Source organism: Puma concolor, chromosome A1 (assembly GCF_028749965.1).
Source record: "Puma concolor isolate L17-30 chromosome A1, mPumCon1.1.hap2, whole genome shotgun sequence".
Taxonomy (NCBI): domain Eukaryota; kingdom Metazoa; phylum Chordata; class Mammalia; order Carnivora; family Felidae; genus Puma; species Puma concolor.
The window spans coordinates 217372076-217394750 of NC_141667.1; the positions used below are offsets into that span (position 1 = coordinate 217372076).

General features: G+C 43.8%; 1 protein-coding gene across 1 annotated transcript in view; it reads right to left on the minus strand.

Moving 5' to 3' along the window:
- The window catches only part of CPB2 (carboxypeptidase B2), a 50232-nt gene that overhangs the window by 22676 nt on the left and 4881 nt on the right, over window positions 1-22675 (minus strand). Inside the window, exons 2-6 of the mRNA XM_025924315.2 lie at window positions 14149-14224; window positions 11842-11966; window positions 10219-10327; window positions 6091-6192; window positions 3047-3151 (exon numbers count right to left, since the gene is read on the minus strand). Of these exons, the coding sequence (XP_025780100.2) occupies window positions 3047-3151; window positions 6091-6192; window positions 10219-10327; window positions 11842-11966; window positions 14149-14224 (517 nt within the window). The remainder of the gene's footprint in view (window positions 1-3046; window positions 3152-6090; window positions 6193-10218; window positions 10328-11841; window positions 11967-14148; window positions 14225-22675) is intronic.

Genomic DNA, 22675 nt, shown 5'->3' on the forward strand with positions numbered 1-22675 from the left:
AGCTTCTATGAAGCAGTGCCCTTCACAAGTCACGTGTCAGCTAAGGTAAGGGGCAGCAGAAGGAAATCTGCGGAGGCCATAAGGTTGCAGGGTGCCCACTTTGTGTGCAGCTATGTGAGCATTCTCCTGGGCAGAGGTTCACAGGGAGGCTAGCACTGAGAAAAGCCAGCTGGCACACAAAATGCTAAGCAAGGCGCGATGCCCCATACATGTTCCTTGGGCTCCTATGATGGGCCAGGACGGTGCTTGTCATGCCCAAGCTAGCCTTGGCCCTGCCTTTGCAGAAGTGGAAGGGATCTAAAATTGGTCTCTAGAGGATGAATGAGAGGCATAGAAAGAAATGACTGGCCTCAGGCTCCCCAAAGTGTAGAGTAACGGGTTTCTCCTAAGCTGAGACTGCACCACACTGAGTTAGAGAAAAGAGTAAGAGAGTACGATATATGTGTGTGTGTGTGTGTGTGTGTGTGTGTGTGTGTGTGTGTGTATTGGTCTCTGCCCCACACCCACTCTGGTTCCTGGCACAGACCTTGTAATGCCCTGAATGATAAGAGTAATGAAGGCATCTTTTGTTCTAGTATTTGGTCCTTGACCTCAGTTCCTGACACAGAGCTTTGAAATCCCTTGAAATTTCCTGGGTGGTAGCAGCGTCTTTTGTTCTCACGAGGTGATTCTTGGAGGGCTCCCGGCCAGGAGCCTCATCAACAGAAAGACCAGGCCATGATTAGGAACTTGGAGGTTCCAGCCCCAACCATATCCTCCAGGAAGGGGAGTGGGATTAGAAATTGAGTTAATGATCTCTCATGCCTACAAGGTGAAGCCTCTATAAAAACCCCAAAGATAAGGGGTTCCGGGAGCTTCGGGGCTGGTGAACACGTGGAAAGTGCTAGGAGAGGGGTTCATCTGGAGAGGGCTGGGAAGCTCCATGCCCCTTCCCACAGACCTTATCCTATGCATCTCTTCTACCTAGGTGTTCATCCGTATCTTTTATGACATCCTTTTATGATACACTGGCAAACAAGAAGTAACCTGTTCCTCTGAGTTCCCTCAGCTACTCTGGCCAAATGAAGCAAACCCAAGGAGGAGGTGGTGGGAACCTTTGACTTAGAGCTGATCGGTCAGAAGCGCGGATAACAGCCTGGAGTTTCAACTGGCATCTGAAGGGTGACGGGGGGGGGGGGGGGGCACAGCTGAGCCCTTACCCTGTGGGATCTGACTCAGGCTCCAGGCAGACAGTGTCAGAAGTGAGTTACGTTGTCAGACACCCAGCTGGTGTCACAGAATTGCTTGGGATGGAGAAAGTCCCCATGCATCTGGTGTCAGAAGTGTGCGTGTGGAAGTCGTACAAGAAGAAAGGAGAAACGCAGGAACGGTGTAGGTTTCCTTTATAGCGACTTAAAAGCTAAGACTTCCCTTTGTCTTTGAGTTCTTTACTTTTTAAGTATAAAATCTGCCCCCGCAAAAATCTGAAAGCTAAGGATTTCATTTTTCCTTCTACAGTTGTTCGAATCATTATGAAGGGCAGATGATCTAGATTAGTTTTAGGCAGGCAAGGATGCAGCTCCTTAAATGTCCATTAACAAGAGTTTATTGAACTGTGTTGCCTTGGGCTACAAAAATCAGCCTCATGTTTGTCGGGACAAAATACTTGACTGTAAGGTTTTGGAGCCGTATCTTATTTCCCATGGTATCTCCAGAGTCTGGAACCTCATAGGCAGTTTATAAATATTTGCAGAGTAAATACTTTAATCTTACAAAGATTCAGCAATTGGGGGTGGGTGGAGGAGAGCATATGTAATAGGAGACAAGAGATGTCAATAGGGGAGGGATGACAAGTAGGGACAACTTCACCAACATGAATTAGCCTTTCTTTCTGGTCCTTTCCAGGTTCAGTGATAGAAGGAAAAGAAGCGTGCTTTCCTGCTTGCTTTGCACGTTTCTTCCTCCACTAACTGCTGCTTCATTCATTACCCAAAAGGAATAAACCACCCAAGTTGAGGAAGGATCACTAAATGACTGAGCTGTGTTAACGATCTAGTCCATTGAGAACTATCTTCATTTGGTCAGGGCGGTACCAGTGGTGGCTGGGAACTTTCCAGAAGGCTCAGGGAGGCTGCAGCTCCCATCAGAGGGTAAGAGCAGATGGTGAGGCAAAGGAAGAGAGGTAGAGGTGTTGTATCTGACAAGACCCAGTGGAGGCAGAAATATTTTCACTTTTGATGTACGTCATGGGTTAAGACAGATCAATGGAAGTGACTATCTTTTGATTTTTTTTTAAACAAATCTATTTTGTGTGGCTGTATCCCTGTGAATACAGAGACAATCACCATTAGCAGAAGGACACATATTTTAGGTTAGTTTTCCAGTGGTAACAGCTCTTTGTATAAATCAATATAGAGAACATTTATGCCCATTTTATGGGAGCTGAAGCATAATTTTTACTGTATTCATTTATTATACAGCTTTATAGCCATTATAATTTTTGGTTTTATGCCATACTCTTTGCCTTATATATGGATTTTTTGCTGCCAAGGCCTCCTTCAGGGACAAAATCTCCCATTATAACATATGAGAAAATAGGATCTGCTCTGTAATGTTGTACTTCATGTTCAATTTCCAAGGGCAGAATACGGCAAAGATGTCTGGATTATTTAAATCAGAAAAATAAGAAATTAATTGGGACTCAATTTAGGTAATTGCTTTAGTTCTTTCTTCTACTTAGTAAACATACTACGATTGCAAAATATTTCTTAATTATTTTCCAGTGTTTAGCCCTAGCCAGAAATACAGGAAGAAAAAGGTAGACAATCTTTAGGGTGATTTAAATGCTTGAAGTTACAGTTCCCAAACTTAAAAATATGCACAAAAGTCACCTGGGTAGCTTGTGGAATTTGTAGATTACCAAACCTCACCACCAGAGAGTTGAAGGCAAGAATTCTAGGATGTGACCTGGGAAAATGCATTTCATAAACAGCCCAGTGGATTCTGACACAGGTCGTCTTGGGCCACGAATCGAGAAACGCTAGTGTAAGAGAATGTGAATACTTACATAGCCTATGAACCACAAGCAGAAAGCAGGAGAGATCCATTCTCTGGCATGGATTCCACAGTCAATCCATATGGCATTTTTGGCTCTTTGTTCTTTTCTAGAAACCTGCCCAAGGAAAACCAACAACAATAGCAAGAAACTTCAGGAAAATAACTTCCATCTATGTAGTGCTCGCGTTTAATTCTTTCAACAAATCTATGAAACACACATTGTCCTCTGCATTCCTTTGAGGATTTTCAAGGGACATTAAAAGCTGGTGTAACTAAAAGATACTAGTTAAGGTCACGTAGCTGGTGAGAGGCAGGACTGAGGTTTTCAGTCAGGACTTCTGATTTCAAGTCCTCTTTGTTCCTCCACAATTACTTGTCATTCCACAGGGTAGAAAGGGTGGAAGGCAGAAGGGTAGAAATAAAGACCAGAACACTAGTATTTCAGGCTGTACCTTGACACTTCCGTGGGGTAAAGGGGTGTGTACAAGGTGGGCAGCTTTCTGTGGGAGACTAGTACAAAGAAAGATGGGGAAAGGGAAGCCAGTGATGGGGTACCAGGGTGGCTCAGTCAGTTAAGCCTCTGACTTTGACTTCAGCCGAGGTCATGATCTCACGGTTCATGAGTTTGCGCCCTGCAATCGGTCTCTGTGAAGACAGCTCAGAGCCTGGAGCCTGCTTTGGATTCCGATTCTATGTCTCCCCCTCTCTCTGCCCCTCCCCCACTCATGCTATGTCTCTCTCTGTCTCTCAAAAGTAAATACATGTTAAAAAAATTCTTTTTTAAAGATAAAGGGAAGCCAGTGATGCCAAAGACAAACTTGGACTCCCTTACCACTTTCCCCAGGGTGCATACTTTTTACATATAGATTATTCCCCTATTTCACACAAAAAGAAGCATACATCTAAGTTCGCACAAGCTTATTACCACCAGGTCGAGGGACAGAGACTTTGCTCCGATTCATGGTATAGGGAGCTAGTGCAAGCTGCCAATTCTGGAATCAGAACTCCCAATTTGCCCTCAGTGATAGACTTTGGTGTCTTCAGAAGTATTCTCAAAAACAGCTCCAAACAAAATGAATCACGGTTCATTTGCTTTTAAAAATTAGTCCCCACGCAATTTTAGGGTATGGAAGGGAGAAGAGTGTCATTAAGATTAAGCAAATATGTGAAGTTGAAATTTCAAAACAAGAAAAGGAGAGAGTTAAATTTTTACTGCCAGGGGGGTCTGGGTGGCTCAGTGAGTTAAGCATCGAACTTCAGCTCAGGTCGTGATCTCATGGTTCATGGGTTCGAGCACCGCATAGGGCTCTGTGCTGACAGCTCAGAGCCTGGAGCCTGCTTTGGATTCTGTGTCTCCCTATCTCTCTGTCCCTTCCCCACTGGCTTGCTGTCTCTCTGTCAAAAATAAATAAACATTAAAAAAATTAAAAAAAAATTTTATTGCCATCTATAGCCCTCAAAGAGGCTTTGTTCTTAACTAACCTGGAGCTAGTGATAATCCAGTAAGAAAGCAAGGGAGAAAGTCCAATGGCATTGACTGCAAAGAGAGAAATAGTACAACGAGAACTTTCTAGCAAATTTAACCTACTCAATTTAAAGGGAAACCTTGGGTTGTCTGGACTAGTTGCCTGACTCAACTCTCTGTCTAACTGTGCCAAGCAAACTCTCTTGGTACAAGTCCCGATGCTGGAAAGATGAAGGAACCCCAAAGACTTCCAGCGTGTGCACACCCTTGGTCAAGTAAGACTGGGACTGAGGCATGCGGGAAGCATGGTCTTCCAACATATACATCTAGGACCCAGAAACACAAGTCCTAAAGAGTACACACAACATGTCTGAAAGCAAATGTCATGGGTGTGTATACCACAATTACATGGATCCAATCGGATCGACCAACTCAGCTGCCAGGAGGACCCAACATTTCATATGTCTGCCTTGAGTCTCTACTGTAGGTACTTGCCAAAACAGATGAAAACCCAGAAACCCCAACTCAAAATCTTAACTTGAGATGACAAAGACGCTCACCTATCACAATTTAGATAGGTAATGATGGGAAACTCTATGTAAATTAAATGTTATTAAATCCAATGTAATTTTCTAATGCTTAATTTTTTTGTCCAGACCTTCTTTTTAATTACTTTTTGAGGAAGGGTTAGGGGGAACAGCTAAAACAAACAAACAAAAAAAGAAACGCAGAATTAGAAATTAACAGGCAGGAATTAGTATGATTTCATGGCTCCCAAAAATTCTTTCTGTGGCCATAGTCGCTGACCTTTACTAAGACCAATTTATTCAACTAAAAATAAATAACCAAATGGACAGCGATTGGAGCAGAAGTTATCACATTAGTCCTACTGCCCAGGCCCCCGACATAGCCCTGGTTCCTATCCTTTTCTTGGTGTGGTTGTTAAGCTGTTTCTTTGGTTCCAAAAACTACATCTGGGTCAATGTTTGTCTAACAACAGATTCCTCTGTATTTGTTTCCTCCTAAGTAAGGCAGTCAGAGGTGCTGGTGGTAGTGGTGGTAAGTAAATAACAGACTTGAGAAAAATAATCCAGACGACTCCCTTATTTTATGAAGGTGGCCACTGAAGCTCAGGAAGGGGTGGGGGCCAGAAGGGCAGGGAAGATGGGTGATGGGCACCGAGGAGGGCACTTGTTGGGATGAGCACTGGGTATTGTATGTAAGCGATGAATCACAGGAATCTACTCCCGAAGCCAAGAGCACACTGTATGCACTGCATGCTCGCTAACTTGATAATAAATTATATTTAAAAAAAGGAGAAAAAAATAAATGGCTTATCTATGTCACATAAACAGAGAGAGTGGATTCTGAAAATAGGCTTTTCACTCTCCCATCCATCCTGCATTAGTAAAGGAGAAAATGTAAGGGTAATAACTAATCCCCAAATAGCTGGATGTTAAAACCGAGGAAGACCCATAATACAAATATTTCCACAGCTCAAAGAAAAATATGCAAGTTATAACAAGCACCATTGGAGAAGTAACACATTCTCCAAAGTGGATAGATCAGCGACTGCCCCCACAGCATACCTTTAAAACATAAAGTGGGTACTTCTCGTATGAGGATCCAATGTGGATTTTTTCAACCATATCAGGATACTTTTCAGTTATAACTTCAATCCAAGAATAGATCTATCAAAGCAGAAACCAGCAGTCAGTCGCAGAACAAGTTCAAAGCATTTTCCTGGCCCAAGGAAGGAGACAATTTCATCAAGGCAAGGCGATCCCTTTAAAATCTTTGCATAGGAAATAATAAGGAACAAAAACAGTTGGGGCAGGGTGTTTCTTCTGCTGTTTCGGAAAATAGATAAAATTAAAGTTTTGAAAGATATCAAGGGTTAGAGAAAGAGTAGAAAAGGACTGAAAAACAGCACAAAGTAGAAAAAGTTAATCTTAAAAATTTTTTTTAATATTTATTTATTTTTGAGAGAGAGACAGAGACAGAGACAGAGAGAGACAGAGACAGAGGGTGAGTGGGGGAGGGGCAGAGAGAGGGAGACACAGAATCATAAGCAGCTCCAGGCTCTGAGCTGACAGCACATGATGTGATTCGGGGCTGGAACTCACGAACTATGAGATTATGACCTGAGCTGAAGTCAGACACTTAACCAACTGAGCCACCCAGGCGCCCTGAAAAAGTTAATCTTTAAAGTGTATCTCCTGAAAGTTATTTTTAAAGGCTCATTACATTGAATCCCTGCCTCCACGTGTGAAATCTTCTTTCCCATTCATTCATGAGTTCCCATTTATATAGAACCTTTTTCTTATTTTTTTAATATTCATTTTTATTTTATTTTTTTTACTTTTTATTTATTTTTGAGAGAGTGAGAGAGAGAGAGAGAGAGACAGACAGACAGAGAAACTGAAGAAGGCTCCAGTCTGAGTTGTCAGTACAGAGCCTGACACGGGGCTTGAACTCACAAACCGTGAGATCATGACCTGAGCCAAAGTCAGACACCTAACCGAATGAGCCACCCAGGCGCCCCTAAGAAGAGTAACCTAAAGAGGCCCTGGGCACTGTCTTTGTACAGGATAAATCACCATTGTTCCCCACTAGAGATCTGTGCACTCGCAACAAGATGTGTAAAATGATAGGAGGCAGAGGTGAGGACAATCTGCAGGAAAAATATTCTCTCGTTTGATTCAGGACCTTTCTCCTGGCTGCAAGTCTAGTGGTGGTTGTGATTCTGTCCAGATTACAGTGGAAGGAAGAGACAAAAACTCCCGGACCTGACTTGAGGCTAGTGTCCACTTCAAATCAGGGTTTGAATGATGGAACTCGGTCATGTTTGCAGACCAACTTCTCAGGGGCCATACTTGTATTTGTATACCTTCTGCAATGTGAGTGACCAACCCTTGGCCTTATTTCTGGGACCTTATCTAGAGGTAATTTCAAGTTGATGGGACCTGGAGCACCGTGGATCCTCTCAAAGTAGCATAACTAGGGTAAGTGGTTGTCCTGTGCTGGGGATTAAGATGCTCTCTGAAGGCCCACCTGTCACCAAATACCAATGCTGTCCGTGCCTGCAGTGTTGGGCATCTAACCATCAGAGATTTCCTCGCTGGGCCTCTGTGTACCATGCTACTCTTCTAAGGCATGAGTGCATCTGAGACAACTACTACATGAAACTATTTTGTGTTTCAATATTAATGGTTCGGTACATTTCCTCCAAGCAGGGAGGCTGTGTTGTGTGAAGGCAGCTTTACAGGAAACTGTTCATTTCACAATCTAATCTGAGCTAGTGAAGGTAACACCCTTTGAATAACTCTCTTCTTTTGCCGTTTGTCTTAAGGAGTTATTTTTTGGCCGGGGCGCCTGGGTGGCTCAGTCGGTTAAGCGTCTGACTTCAGATCGGGTCATGATCTCGCAGAGTCGTGGGTTCGAGCCCTGCGTCGGGCTCTGTGCTGACAGCTCAGAGCCTGGATCCTGCTTTGGATTCTCTGTCTCCCTCTCTCTCTGCCCCTCTGCTGCTCTCTCTCTCTCTCTCTCTCTCTGAAAAATAAACATTAAAAAAAAAAGAGAGAGAGAAGAAGCGTTTTTTGGCCCTTTGTTTTTCTCCCTACGGTGGATCCTAGTAGGAATCAATGACAAAAGAACTCTCCTGCCCACCAGGTGACCTCGCGGTGAGGGCTGAAGGAGAGATCAATGCCGAGGGCGAGGGCGAAGGAAGGACTTGGTAGAATTTCCTGAGGGCCAGATGGCCATGGATCCTATGAACCCTAAGGATTGAGGGGGGGGAGGGAGGAGAGGTCTGCAATGTTTCCTGGATTGTCACTGTTATGAACTGAATTGTGTTCTCTGAATTCATACACTGAAACCGTAACCCCCAGCGCCTTAGAACGTGACTACATTTGGAGATAGGGCCGTTAAAGAGGTAATTAAGTTAAAATGAGGCTGCTGGTGTCGGCCCTCACCCACCCTGCCTGGTGTCCTCATAAGGAGTGGAGATCAGGACATAAACATACGGAGGGAAACCAGGGATGTGCACACAGAGAGAAGGGCATGTGAGGACACACTGCGAAGGCAACCGTCTACAAGTCAAGGAGAGACACCTCAGGAGAAACCACCCCTGCTGTCACCTTGATGGTGCACTTCCAGCCCCCAGAACTGGGAGAGAATACATTTCTGTGGTCCAAGTTACCCAGTCTGGGGCAGTTTGTTATGGCAGACTAATAGTCATGTCCTTCCCCCCCCCCCCCCCCCCCCCGCCCCATGTCCTTCCCACTCTCTCCTGGAGACAAGGTAAGAAAAAGTCACCTTTTTGAACAAAATCACGAAAAAATATTCTTAAAATATTTAAAAGTACTTTTTTCAGGCGTTCCCCTCTTCCCATCGAATTCAGCACAGCAGTGATTTTGCAATCACACCCACCGAGCGTCTCGATCTCCGGCATCAGATTGGGGACACTGGAGGGGAGACGTCTCAGGGGAATAGAGACAAGGGAGGAGAGACAAAGGAGGGGATGCAATTTTAAGATCCCCATCAATCAGCCAGGCACATGGATTCTAGAAGCCGACCGAGTTCCGGTTTAACTAACTGGAAAGGAACAGATGCTTTTGAAGATTAAATAGCAAATTGATTCGTATTTCTTAAGTCTTAGATGTCTTAAAAACATGGATATGGTCCTTAACAGTTTCTGGGCACCTAGCCAAAGATGATAAAAATACTTAACATTAGGCAATACAGCAGCATACTCCGATGAAGGAATAAAAGGTATCAAGGGATTCTTATTACTTGGAGCATACTATATAAAAAAAGAAAGTCCTCTAAGGAGTTTACCCTTTCAATTAACAATATGGGGAAACGGTTCTGAGAGTGTTACATGAAAGGTTACAGCCGAACAGCAGCATTTTTCTCAGGTTCCCTGTAGCAAATGGGAACCTGTAAGTACTGATAGGGAAAAAAAATCAACTTCTTAAAGATTAAAACACAGCGGCGCCTGGGTGGCTCAGTCGGTTAAGCGTCCGACTTCAGCTCAGGTCACGATCTCACGGTCCGTGAGTTCAAGCCCCGCATCGGGCTCTGGGCTGATGGCTCAGAGCCTGGAGCCTGCTTCCGATTCTGTGTCTCCCTCTCTCTCTGCCCCTCCTCCGTTCGTGCTCTGTCTCTGTCTCAAAAATAAATAAACGTTAAAAAAAAAAATACAAGTGGTATTATTATCAGTAACGTTATTCATTTAAATAGATTCCTCCTAAGGGGAATAAAATGTATGTATTTACCACGTACTAAGTATGAGTGAGTAAATTCCTCTAATTCAGCGAGAGAAAATGTAGCAATTATTCAGTAAGAACACCATCAGGGTAATAGTCCAAAGACACATGGTTAATTAGACTGTTAATTTCTTTGGGGCAGTGTCAATAAAAAGGCCCTATTTTTATTTCCTGTTGTTCCTTAACGTGTAGTGTTACTGCTAGCAGTTAGAGACACTCTCAACTCTGGACAAACAGCCTGCTTACAGGCAGGGTCCTAATAGAATGCAACCTCCCCAGGGAAGATATCCACAAGAGGCTAGGTTACCACCGTACAATCAACCTAATCGTAATTTTTTTTTTTTTACTCTCTTCCACTAATTCTGTTTTTTAATAATATCCCATGGTTGAAATGGCCATGCTAATTAAATTAAAATAGTGATTTTGGAGAGCAACGTAATGGCTTACTTCATTTAGCGAGTGGTACTGTTCGTAGTACGAGGAAGAGGTCCGGGGGCTGACCGTGTCATTGGCAGTCTGCTGTTGAATGAGATCTGCCACTTCTTCCACCAGGATGCTGGGGGACGAAACAGAGGGACAGCTGATTTCCAAACAGGACTCTGATTCTCCCACGGCCCACTGCGGGTACGGCAACAGGTGAGCATGGGGGAAAAAAATCACTGAGAAATTTAACGAGGTAAACTTCATCAAGGTGCAAACAATAACCCCTCACGCGGTAGCAGGCTGAAATTCACAGACCTTCTTGGTGGAACCCACATGAGAGCTGAAAGTGGCTCCTGTGTGATGTGTTTTGAAGGGCTCCCCAAACTCACCCTTTCCTCACCATTACCAACATTCCTTGACTGTGATTCGTCAGTGTCTTTAAGGTTAATGGACAACTTTCTTAAATCCAGACTAACATTGTATTATTCTGTTTTCAGCTGAGGACCAAGGAGAAGCAGAAAGCCTTTTCTTTTTGTTTTTCATCGTGACAGCCATTGACCTACACCAGATGTTCTGCATAGCCAAAGATGATCAAATCTCTAGAGAAACAGAGGCACAGGGAAAGAGAAGGTACCAGAAAGGCAGCTTGTTTAATTCTCTTGAGAATTGCCACACTGTTAACTAGGCAAACATTTTAAGTGAATTAAGCTGTTGCGTCACCTGGGATGAACCGTTGGAAAGTTAGCTATCATTTTAATGTTATTCCTTTTTTTGGAGGGGTCAGCAGATAAAAGCCAAGGCTTTGACATCAGAGAAGTCTGAGTTCAACTCTTTGCCCTGCTATGTTCTATGTGTTATGATCTTGAGAAATTCCTTTGTGAGTATGAAACAGTTTTTTCATATCTGCCTAATGAGGATAGTATCTATCTTACAGAGGTAAATAAGAATTAAATGAAGCAATGTGTAGAAGGGCTCAGCACAGTTCCAGGAAGGCGGTAAACACCTATAACATATTACTAATAATCATCGTAGTGTCTTATCCAAAGGCTGCCCATTGATAAGCGGGAGAGAGCTTGGCCTCCAGGAATGCTAGCGTCGCAGGTGGAATCCTGGCTCTTAAACAGCAGACATAGTATAGAGACATTGAACAGGAGCATCTGAGAGGAAGGGGGTGTGGCGTCTGGACAGAAATGGCCTCTGATACAACGTTTAGTTTGGCCCAGATGTTCAGGAAGGTTCTCTGACCTTGCAAAGCAAGGAAGGAAGCAGAATCCCCTTCAGCAGCTGCTTTTTCAAGAGATACCACAAAACCTGCTACAGTGAATGACAATTTTGCTCCCCAGGTCTAGGCACAGAGCAGAGGAACTGAAAAAAGGAAGGAATAAGGAGGAACTATAGGAGGCTCCCCAGATCACTGAGTCTGAGTCATTTTCAGGCAAGAGACCCAGGTTGTGAGAGGTGAAGCCGCTTGTCCAAGGTCGTAGAGCTGGCCACTTAAACTTCATCACCGGTCCACTTCAGAGATTTCCGTGTTGTCATGTTCGGTGTAATTATTTATTTTTTCCAGAAAGCAATTATACTGGCTGCTAATACAATGCCTCATAGGTGCGTCTAATGGCTGCTCAAGAAATACTGAACGATGCCTACCTGAACAGAATCGCGTTGTCATGTAAATTTGCTTTCACGTTGCTTACATCAGAGGCATTCACAAAAAAATGGACTTCTTTCTTCTTCTCAATAAATTCAGCTGTTACCGGCTGCCAGAGAACAATCTGCATTTTTCAAGGGGAAGAATTGATAAAAACAAAAACAGTTGTTTGCATCCTTCTCATCTATAGCTAAAGCCATAAACCGTGTATCGATAGAAGTGAAACAGACATTTCCTAGCCGCTGGTCCCCATTCACACACGTGGCAGTGTAAACATTTATTTTGCAGGGAGCTCGTCTTATTCTTTTCTGTGACCCCAGTAGAGAGGCCCCGGAACATACAACACACTCAATAAATATTTGGTTAGACAAGAATGAACGAGCCAATGAATATATTTATGACCCAACTCTAAAGCTGGATGTGTATGTCAGATGTTTAAAGGAGAAATGAAATTCTGTCTAGAAAGAAAGTTAATTTACTGTTGATCTTCTTTAATAAAAATTCCATGTCCTTGATATTGTTATCATGTTGATATGCCTTTTCTTTAATCTAATTATGGGCTTTGGGCAATGACTTTTAATACTACTGACTTTTTTTTCTACTTTACTGCACTTTTTTCAAGCATTTCCACACCCATTTCCTTTGACCATTATAATTATGCTTTGATGTAGGCGAGGCGGGTGTTACTATTTCCATTGTGGAAATAATGAAGAAATTAAGGCCCACAGCCAGCGTGTCTAAAATCATACACGTAGGAAGTGGCAGATTAAGAACTAAGATTCTAAATGTCTAACGCTTTCTCCAGAGGTATGTCCTCTGTCCATGGTGTGATGGCCATGAAAACGCACCACTCGGTGCTTCTGTTGAGAGGAGCATAGTTGAAAGGCCTTCCCAGCCACTGCCCCTCTTGATCCACCCGAGCCTGATGCCGTGCTGCCCCGGGGCTGCAGCCAGCCACGGACCAGGCACTGAGGGCATATTCTTGCAGGACACTTCTTGCGAGATATGGGTTTTCAAAGCCCGGTGGCTTTGGCTTCAGGACTGACCACTGGTCTGGCCAGACCTTCATCGGAACTGCCCCGGAATCTACAAAGTCTCCGTGTCTGCAAAAGTGTCAGAGCTGTGTCTGGTCTGAAAGTGCCCCCTGCCATCTCTGACTTTGTCCTCTTCGTCCTTCCCAAGCATTCCTCTTAGTACACATAGCTGGCATCTTCAATCTGGTTTTGATGTCTGCTTCAGGAGAACCTTCACTGACAAGCAGGGGGCCATCAATTTTCTACCATGACATCTTGTAACTCTTGTCAGCTTTCTACACCTTAGGCATTCTGGGCAGATGGGTCCCAAGCATGAAGATTTTAACAAACGCTCCCCTGTAGTATTGCTGCCTGCTCCTTTTTAAGAACCATTATTTTGTAAGCAAAGTTCTATTGGACTTCTGTCATCATAACATCTTTGTAAGTAGCAACTTTCACTCCCAAAGTGCTACTATGATGAAATTGGCTGGAAAGCCAATAGCACAAACGAAGAATGTTTTGATTTTAGCACCGGCAAAATCATGTGATTATGGGGAGGGGGAGAAGGCTATAAGAAGAGGGGTTTATGTCAGCTATATTTAAGTCAGACAACATATGAGAGAACATGGCACACAAAATTTAGACACCATGAAGCCGATATACAGTTGATCCTTGAAGAATGTGGGGATTAGGGGTGCTGACTCCTGTGCAGTTGAAAATCTGCGTATAACTTTGAGCTCCCCAAAATTTAACTACTAATAGCCCATTGTTAAGTGGAGGCTTACTGATAACATAAACAGTTGATGAACACATATTTTATATGTTGTACATATTATATACAGTATTTTAATTTAAGTTTGAGAGATTTTTATTAAATAATAAATTATTTAATAACAATGGATTATGATTTATTTCGAGAGAGCGAGCAAGTGCAAGCAGGAGAGGGGCAGAGAGAGAGAGAGAGAGAGAGAGAGAATCCCAAGCAGGCTCTGTGCTATCAGTGTAGAGCCCAACGTGGGGCTCGATCTCACAAACCAAACCGTGAGATCATGACCTGAACTGAAATCAAGAGTCTGACACTTAACTGGTTGAGCCACCCAGGCACCTGAATATACTGTATTTTTATAATAAAGTAAACGAGGAAAAATCAAATGTTATTAAGAAAATCATAAGAAAAATACATTTACAGTACTATACTTTTCTTTCTCACATATCTGTGTGTAAGCGGATCCACGCAGTTCAAACCCGTGTTATTCAAGGCTCAAATGCAAAGATAAATGAGGGAAAAATTACCTCATATGTTGTAGTAAGATTCTGCACAATCTGAACTTGCCTGGAGGTTCTAGGAAAAGCTGATAAAACCTGGCCACTGGGAAAGAATAACACAGAATTTTGAGGTTAAATAAAAAAATTTAAATGAGGTTTATTTTTACATAATCCTCTAGGTAATTGTAAAAAGGGAAAAACAAAAACCTTAAATAGTAAAAGAAAAGAGGATCTTGCTACAGGCTAAGGGTTAAAAAGAGAATAAGAATGAAATATGGCCTTTTGTAGCAACGTGGATGGAACTGGAGAGTGTGATGCTAAGTGAAATAAGCCATACAGAGAAAGACAGATACCATATGGTTTCACTCTTATGTGGATCTTGAGAAACTTAACAGAAACCCATGGGGGAGGGGAAGGAAAAAAAAAAAAGAGGTTAGAGTGGGAGAGAGCCAAAGCATAAGAGACTGTTAAAAACTGAGAACAAACTGAGGGTTGATGGGGGGTGGGAGGGAGGGGAGGGTGGGTGATGGGTATTGAGGAGGGCACCTTTTGGGATGAGCACTGGGTGTTGTATGGAAACCAATGTGACAATAAATTTCATATATTAAAAAAAAAAAAAAAGAGAACATATACTTTCTCATTCTTTCTGCTCCAAATCAATAGTTCTCTTGAATGGGAGTCAGTCTGCAGAGTACGGACTTCTTTCTTCTGTGTGTGTGTGTGTGTGTGTGTGTGTGTGTGTGCATGAGTTATAGTTTTAAAAATTAAATATTTGATGCATAAGGGAATATTAATGCTAACACTAGCTTATTACATAATAAAACGAATGCCTGGGAACCCATTACGCCATTTAAGAAATCCAATGTTAATGGTGTCCTTGAAGCTCCTGGTGGGTTCCTCCCCACTCTGCCTCCTTACCACATCCCAAAAGGTACCCACTACCCTAAATTTTCACTTTGCTCATTCCCTTACTTTTTCTCTGTACTATGGATTCTTGAACACATGATGGATTCTTGAATGTGTAGATTCTTAAGACATCCTTAGGTTTGCTTGATGTAACTCTATAAAATTGGTATACTGTACATATCCTTCTGTATCTTATTTTTTTCCCCTCAACATTGTATGTTCAAGGTTATCATCTGTGCTGAAGAATATATTGGGCTGGAATTTGTCTGCAAGTGGAATTGCTACTTCTTGGGGGTAGACACATTTTAATTTCATAGAAATTGGGCAAGAGCTCTTACCACACAATACAGCCCAAACCTAGAAGGAAATGATGGATAAAAAAAGACATCATAGGGGCGCCTGGGTGGCGCAGTCGGTTAAGCGTCCGACTTCAGCCAGGTCACGATCTCACGGTCCGGGAGTTCGAGCCCCGCGTCAGGCTCTGGGCTGATGTCTCAGAGCCTGGAGCCTGTTTCCGATTCTGTGTCTCCCTCTCTCTCTGCCCCTCCCCCGTTCATGCTCTGTCTCTCTCTGTCCCAAAAAAATAAATAAACGTTGAAAAAAAAAATTAAAAAAAAAAAAGACATCATAAAGAGAAAAAAGATAAACAAGATATTTTCAATATGTGTAACTGATAAAGGATTAGTATCTAGACTACAGAAAGGAATTATAGTACCCACTTGTCACAAAAAAAATAATTGAATGGAAATACTGTACTTCATTAGTGAGTCAGAAAATTAAAAATTAAAGTTGTAAGGGGATTCCATTTCACAACCACTCAATTGGAAAAATTAAAAAGTCAGACAGCATCCAGTGTTAGCAAGGAGGAAGGGCTTTAGGAAATCATTTCCACTACTGGTGAAAATATAAACTGGTACAAAAAGTTTGAGAAATAATTTGGTACTATTCTATAACATTAAAAAAAAAACATGTAACAAGAGCTCTGGAAATACAAAAGAGGTTATGACAACTTCTGCTTGTCATTATTAGCAAAGGCTTCATGGAGGTGATGATTGGGTAACTTAGAGTGTGTAAAGGCACTGTGGCAGGAGACAAAAGGGCACTGTTGGGGAAATAGCAAGCTGTTCATTGTTGCCAAGCGTAGGATAGGAGAGTAGCTAAATAGAAATGAGTTTGAAAACTTATTTCAGTCCTTCTCTAGAGAAAATTTTGAATGCATGCTGAGAAATCGGTCTTTATGTTGTAGGCAATTAAGAATTAGGAAAAGACATCACTTGACTTGTGACTTATGAGAATAATTTTGATAGAGTGGAAGATGGTTTTATTTTAGAAAGCCTGATTGCAAGATTTTAAATCCTGGAAATAAGCCTATGGAGATTTGATTTTCAGAAGAAGGAAAGACTGGCTCACAGAAAAAAAAAACAGACCAGGAAATTTTGTGTCAATCTCTGGTAAGGTTTTAGCATTAAATTATTCAACCAGTGCTTAAGGAAATATGTTCAAGGGCAGATACTGCAGGACCATTCATAGTAACAATAACCAGAAACCCCACAAATGCTTGTCAGTAACGGAACTGTTGAACGCTGGTAGTGTCTGTACATTCTAGAATGTTTTGTAACCATTATAAAGAAGGAGTTAGATTTACCTGAGGGGGATTTACATGATGCACTAAGGGAGAGAAGCAAGATGTGGGGAAGTCTATACAATATTATCCCATTTTTGTGAAAAATAAATAAATTAGAAAAAGGAAAATTACCTGTGTCAAAAGCAGGAGAAAACTGATGAACGAAGAAACAGCACAGAGTTAACATCGATTTGGGTGGTGTGGAATGGCATTCAAAGGATTGGGTAGGTGAGGGAAGTGGGGAGAGGAAATAAGATTGCTTTTTAAAAGAGGGGGGCCTTGGGGGCTCAGTCAGTTGAGTGTCCCACTCTTGACTTTGGCTCAGGTCATGATCCCAGGGTCATGGGATTGAGCCCGAGCCCCGTGTTGGGCTCCGTGTTGACCATGGCGCCTGCTTGAGATTCTCTCTTTCTGCACCTGTCCCTCTCCCTCACTTGTGGACTCTCTCTCTCTCTCAAAAAATAAAGGTCTCTGTGGTCATGGGGTGTATATAAATATACAAAGAAATGCGTGAAAGAATGATCACCCCCAAATGTTAATGATGTTTTCTAAAGGGGATGATATCTCGGTGTTTTCCCCCCCAATTTTATGCCTTTCCGGATTATTTATTCACCAAAAAAGAACTCTTATTTATAAAAAGCTACTCTGACTGTGAAAAAGCCACCCTTTTGCTAGCACATTCCTTATTGTTTTCCAAGGTGCTCTGAGCCCATCAGGGGAGTGTGGTGGGTTTTCTAACCCGGCACGTCCTGTTTGGGGAATTTTTTTTTTAGTCTTTTCTTTCACCATCTGCCATAATAGCTCTGACATTTCTAGTTCACTAAATGCAGGCCACTCTTTTCTCCAAGCTTCCAAAAACCATTCTAACAGCAATTAGCACCACCTTCCAAGGATCTAACTAAAATGTCAAATGCTGTGTCAAGGGCAAGTGTACCTCTCTAGGGATATAGTCCCTTTCCTTTCTTAATATACTCGGCACTTCCACAGCCGGATTATTTCATGACTTAACCCTAGCTACTAGTTAAGAGGGTATGAGAAGGGGCCCCTGGGTGGCTCAGTCAGTTAAGTGCCCAACTTCGGCTCAGGTCATGCTCTCATGCCTCATAGGTTCAAGCCCCGCATCTGGCTCTGTGCTGACAGCTCGGAGCCTGGAGCCTGCTTCAGATTCTGTGTCTCTTTCTCTCTCTGCCCTCCCCCACTTGCGCTCTGCCTCTCTGTCTCTCAAAAATAAATAAACGGGGGCGCCTGGCTGGCTCAGTCAGTTAAGCCTCCGACTTTGGCTCAGGTCATGATCTCGGGGTTTACGGGTTCGAGCCCCGCGTTGTCGGGTGTGGGGGGGTGCTCTGGGCTGCTGACAGCTCAGAGCCTGGAGCCTGCTTAGGATCCTGTGTCTCCCTCTCTCTCTGCCCCCCCCCCCCCCACGCTCTGTCTCTCTCTCTCCTTCAAAAATAAATAACATCAAAAAATAAGATAAAATAAAACAAATAAATAAACATTAAAAAAATTTAAAAAAAAAAGAGGGTATTAGGTGGGAGTAGATCCTGAGAGCTGACGGTAAGGGATGACATTGCAGAATAACAATGGGGGTGTTGAAAGAGGTACACGATAGAAGCCAGGTGGCAGTGTTTCACCACCCTTGACTAGCTGGGCCCAATTATTTTAATGAACAGCAAGGTCAGCGTGGCATCCAGAAGGGCATGACCCGCGGAAACCCACGGGGTTAGTTAAGAGAACACAGAGTTCCCGGAAGCAAGATAAATACCGGTCAGCAAAAGTATTGCCCAACCTTTACAGTCAAAATAATCAAGGATGAATATGAATAGAGCTAAGGGCAGCTCTCCCAATCAAGAGTCACAACCCATCGCCCGGTTTCCAGGATGCAGGCCAGTTCTTAGACCCGGAATCTCCTGCCTGAACTGGGGAGCCAGGTCCCCACAAGGAAAGACCCTGCAATGGCATAGAAAGGGTATATGATCGTGACTCCCTCTGTCCCTTCCCAAAGAAACTTATGGCAAACGTACTCGGGTAACTCTGAGTCATACTAGGGAAATTTTAAAGGTCTCGTGATCTGGGATAGCCTGGGAAATTCCCTCCCAAAGGAAGCGCCCATCTTATACTTCTCCTGATAAGGAAAGGAGCACGATTCCTGGGAGGTCTCGGGTTCTGGATCTACCCCACCTGGAAATACTGTTCCCACCCATTTCTTGGGTAACAGGAAAGAATATCATCTTTGTGACTGAGAGGCCCAGAGAAGAAAGTTTCAGGCTGTGGCATAAATGTGACACTTGGGCCATATGGCCTGCCAGACTATAAAGGATTAGAGGCCTCTGTGGTGGGAAAAGATGCCATTCAGAGGTTTTGGCATGTCCCAACAGGAGGGTCACAGCATAGATACCTACAGCAAGGCCATGACATCTGCCAAGGAGAATTATACACCTTTCAAAAAAACCAGTTCCTGACATGCTACCGGGCCCTGGTAGAAAGGGAATGCCTGACCCTGGGTAACTCGTGGTCATGGAGTCAGTCTCACCCATCATGACCTGTGTCCTGTCATATGCACTCTGGCAGTCGGAATGATGGCCCCCTAAAATGTCCATGTCCTAGTCCCTAGAACCTGTGAGCCTTACATGGTGAAAGCGACTTTGCAAATATAGTTCGATATTTTGAGACGAGGCGATCGTGTTAGATTATCCGGGTAAACCCAGTGCTTTTGCAAAGATCCTCAAAAGTGGAGAGGGGAGACAGAGAGCGAGGCAGAGGGAGACTTGGCCCGAGAAGAGATCAGGGTAATTCAATGCAAAAAGGACTCAACCTGCGTTTGCTGCCTTTGAAGATAAAAGCAGGGGCCGCAAGCCAAGGAATGAGGGTGTCCTCTAGGCACTGGAAAAAGCAAAGAAGCAGATTTTCCCCTCGGAGCCTCTAGAGAAGAACACAGTGGTGGCTGACACCTTGATTTCAGGCCGGCGAGACCCATTTTTAATTTCTAAACTACAGAAAGCTAAGAAAATAAATCTGTGTTGTTTTAAGACCCTCCCCTGTGCTCATTTGTTACAGTAGCAATAGGAAACTAATACAGTTGTCACATCGTGAGGTTGGGTGGGCCGACCAGCAAACCATCCTAAGACAGAAGCGGAACATCCGGGATCGGGGCGAGTAGGGTTCGGGGACACAAATGAGGTGCCTAAGCAGGTGGCCCAGACCCCTGTGGCATCCCCTACTGTTACACCAGGACCTCTCTCTCAGCTCATACTGACACCTGCCACATGTGGAGGTCCCTTATGACCAGCTAATGGAGGAGTGGAGTGGCCCTGAGAACACCTCTAGGATCACCAGCTGCAATATGTGTAATTGATGGAAGGCCCCAGCTGCTGTGCTGGAAATCTGTCCTCATGTTAGTGCTAAGGCCACAGTTTTCACTGGCTGCGTCCAGCTAATAAGTGAGCATGGCAGGGATACTAAGGCAGGCTCACTGCTGAAAGATGAGGGGCTCTTCTGATGGGTGACGTGAGCTCAAGAACTGTCTTATCAACTTTGCAAAACCTTTCTTAGAGGTGCACTATGATCTAAGAACTTCCATGTTCCACTTTGCTTCCTCCTCTTTCTCCTCCACTGCAAACCTGCACTGCAGTCTCACATCTCTCCCTAGAACCTCTTCTTATCCCCTTCTCGCTTTTTTCCTCCTTTTCTCAATACATCTCTTGCATGTCTCATCCCACCTTGGCATCTGCTTTGTGGAGGACTATGGAAGTGGGGAGAAAGTACAATCTTTGTAGCACATTGTAACACCTAACATGGAGCACCCACAAAACAATAGGCACTCAATAACTATGTAAACAAAATAAGTGGGCAGTTGATGTCAGTCGGGCTCTGTCAACAGTCACCCCAGTGCTGGCACAAAGGGCCCTTGAACAGAATAGCCATGATGGCAAAGGTGAAGCTATGCGTGGCCCCGCGGGATGGGTTCTTACTCACCAAGATTGATAGGGCAACTCTTGTTGCCAAATGTCCAACTTTCCAGCAACAGAAGCCAAAATCAAGCCCTTTAATCACACTATACCTTGAAGAGACCAAGCAACCGCTTGGTGAGAAATTGCCTACTTTGCTCCCCTTCTGCTCTGGGTCTTGATTTGCCTCTTCTACCTGCAGGGCCACAGCTAATGTTACCATACAAGGACTTACATAGTGTTTGATCAATACTGGATCTCACCTAATACTGTAACCAATTAGGGGATCCACTTTACAACAAGGGATGTGCAGAATGGGCACATTACTGTGGGATCCACTGGGCATATCACCTACCACACCACTCAGAAGCTGCCAGCCTCATACAGCCATTAGAATGGATTAGCTGAGGCGCTAGCTTGGAAAGAGGCAACATCCTCTTAGGATGCAATATATATATATTTTTTAATGTTTTTATTTATTTTTTGAGACAGAGAGAGACAGAGCATGAACAGGGGAGGGTCAGAGAGAGGGAGACACAGAAGTGGAAACAGGCTCCAGGCTCTGAGCTGTCAGCACAGAGCCCGACGCGGGGCTCGAACTCACGGACCGCGAGATCATGACCTGAGCCGAAGTCGGCCGCTTAACCGACTGAGCCCCTGCAATATATATTTTAAATCAATAATCGTTATATGGTGTGGTGTCCCCACAAGCTAGAATACATGGTTCCAGGAACTAGATTGAAGTAGCTTTTTTTACCATCATTCCAGGTGAATTTGGAGAATTTGTACTTGAAATCTATAAATATGGCTCTGTAAATTTAAAAGTTCTGGTTCCCAGGGAAGAAAAGCTTCTTCATGGCAAGAGTCTTGGCAAGAGTCTTGTTAAACAGACAGTTATTGCAGTCTCCTTGTCCCCAAAGATCATCAGGAAGGAGAAGAGTTATTCTGGAAGGTGTAAGTGACTTTGATCATCAGGAGGATATTGAGGGGTGCATGCACACAATTGAGCTGGCAGGGAAGAATACATTCGGTATTCTTGATAAGCTTAGGCATTCTATAGTACTCCCTTGTCCAATTTTGATGTATATGGACGAGGCCAACAGCCACGGCTCCAGAGGGCATGGTGATTGGAGGCTGAGACCTTTGAAGGTCAGAGGTCTGGGTCATTTCACCAGGGGCGTTGCCTAGACCACGGTAGGTGCTGCTGAGGGGAAAACAGAATGGATTGTAGAAAAGGAAAATGGTGAGTATTGCTTATTGTCTCAAGACCAGGTATCGCTGTGGTGGGATGCAGTTCATTCCACTAATGCTCCTCTCGTACCTTTCCTCCAGGAGAAGAGAGCAACCAGAATCCCAGAGGAGCTGCTCCCAAAGCTGATTTTTGAAGCAGATTGATCTGAATGGCACAAAAACTGAACTGTAGGAGGTGGCATATTGTGCTCCCCAGGTCCCCATCCAGGAAAGAACTTTCATTTTCCCAGCTCTGCAAGTGTTGGCAGCTGTCACCCGAGTCCCTTTCCAGGACTCTTCCTTGACTGAAGAAGGCCATGCTGCCAAGGTCATGCCCCCTCCCAAGTACAGTCCACATCCCACTAATAAATATGGGTTATAGAGGCATATGCCCTTTGCCCCAGTTTGGGACAGCTCTGCAAGGACAACTCAGCTCTGCAAGGACAGCTCTGCAAGGACAACTCAGCTTCAGGGCTCCCAGGCCTTTGTGTGACTGTGTCACCGTTCAATCCCTTCTCTGCCCAGTTCTCTTTCCTTCATTCCTGCACAAATGTTGGTCCCAAGATCACTTTCCAGTAAACTTCCTACATGCAAAACCTCTATCTCAGAGCCTGCTTCCTGGGGAAACTATTCCACAACAGATACAAACATCTAATGTGTGGGATAAACCATGTAAGTGCTCTCTGAGATTGTATTCTCTGTTACACGAATGCAAAGTCAAAAGTTATTTGGGGCTGAGGTCGTCAGAGAGGGGAGGCACTCTGAGTTGGACTTCTGAGGTGGGCAGGATCTGGCAAAGAAAGGGAAGGGAGGCCAGATGACCGAGACAGGTGGAAGTTTGGCAAATGGA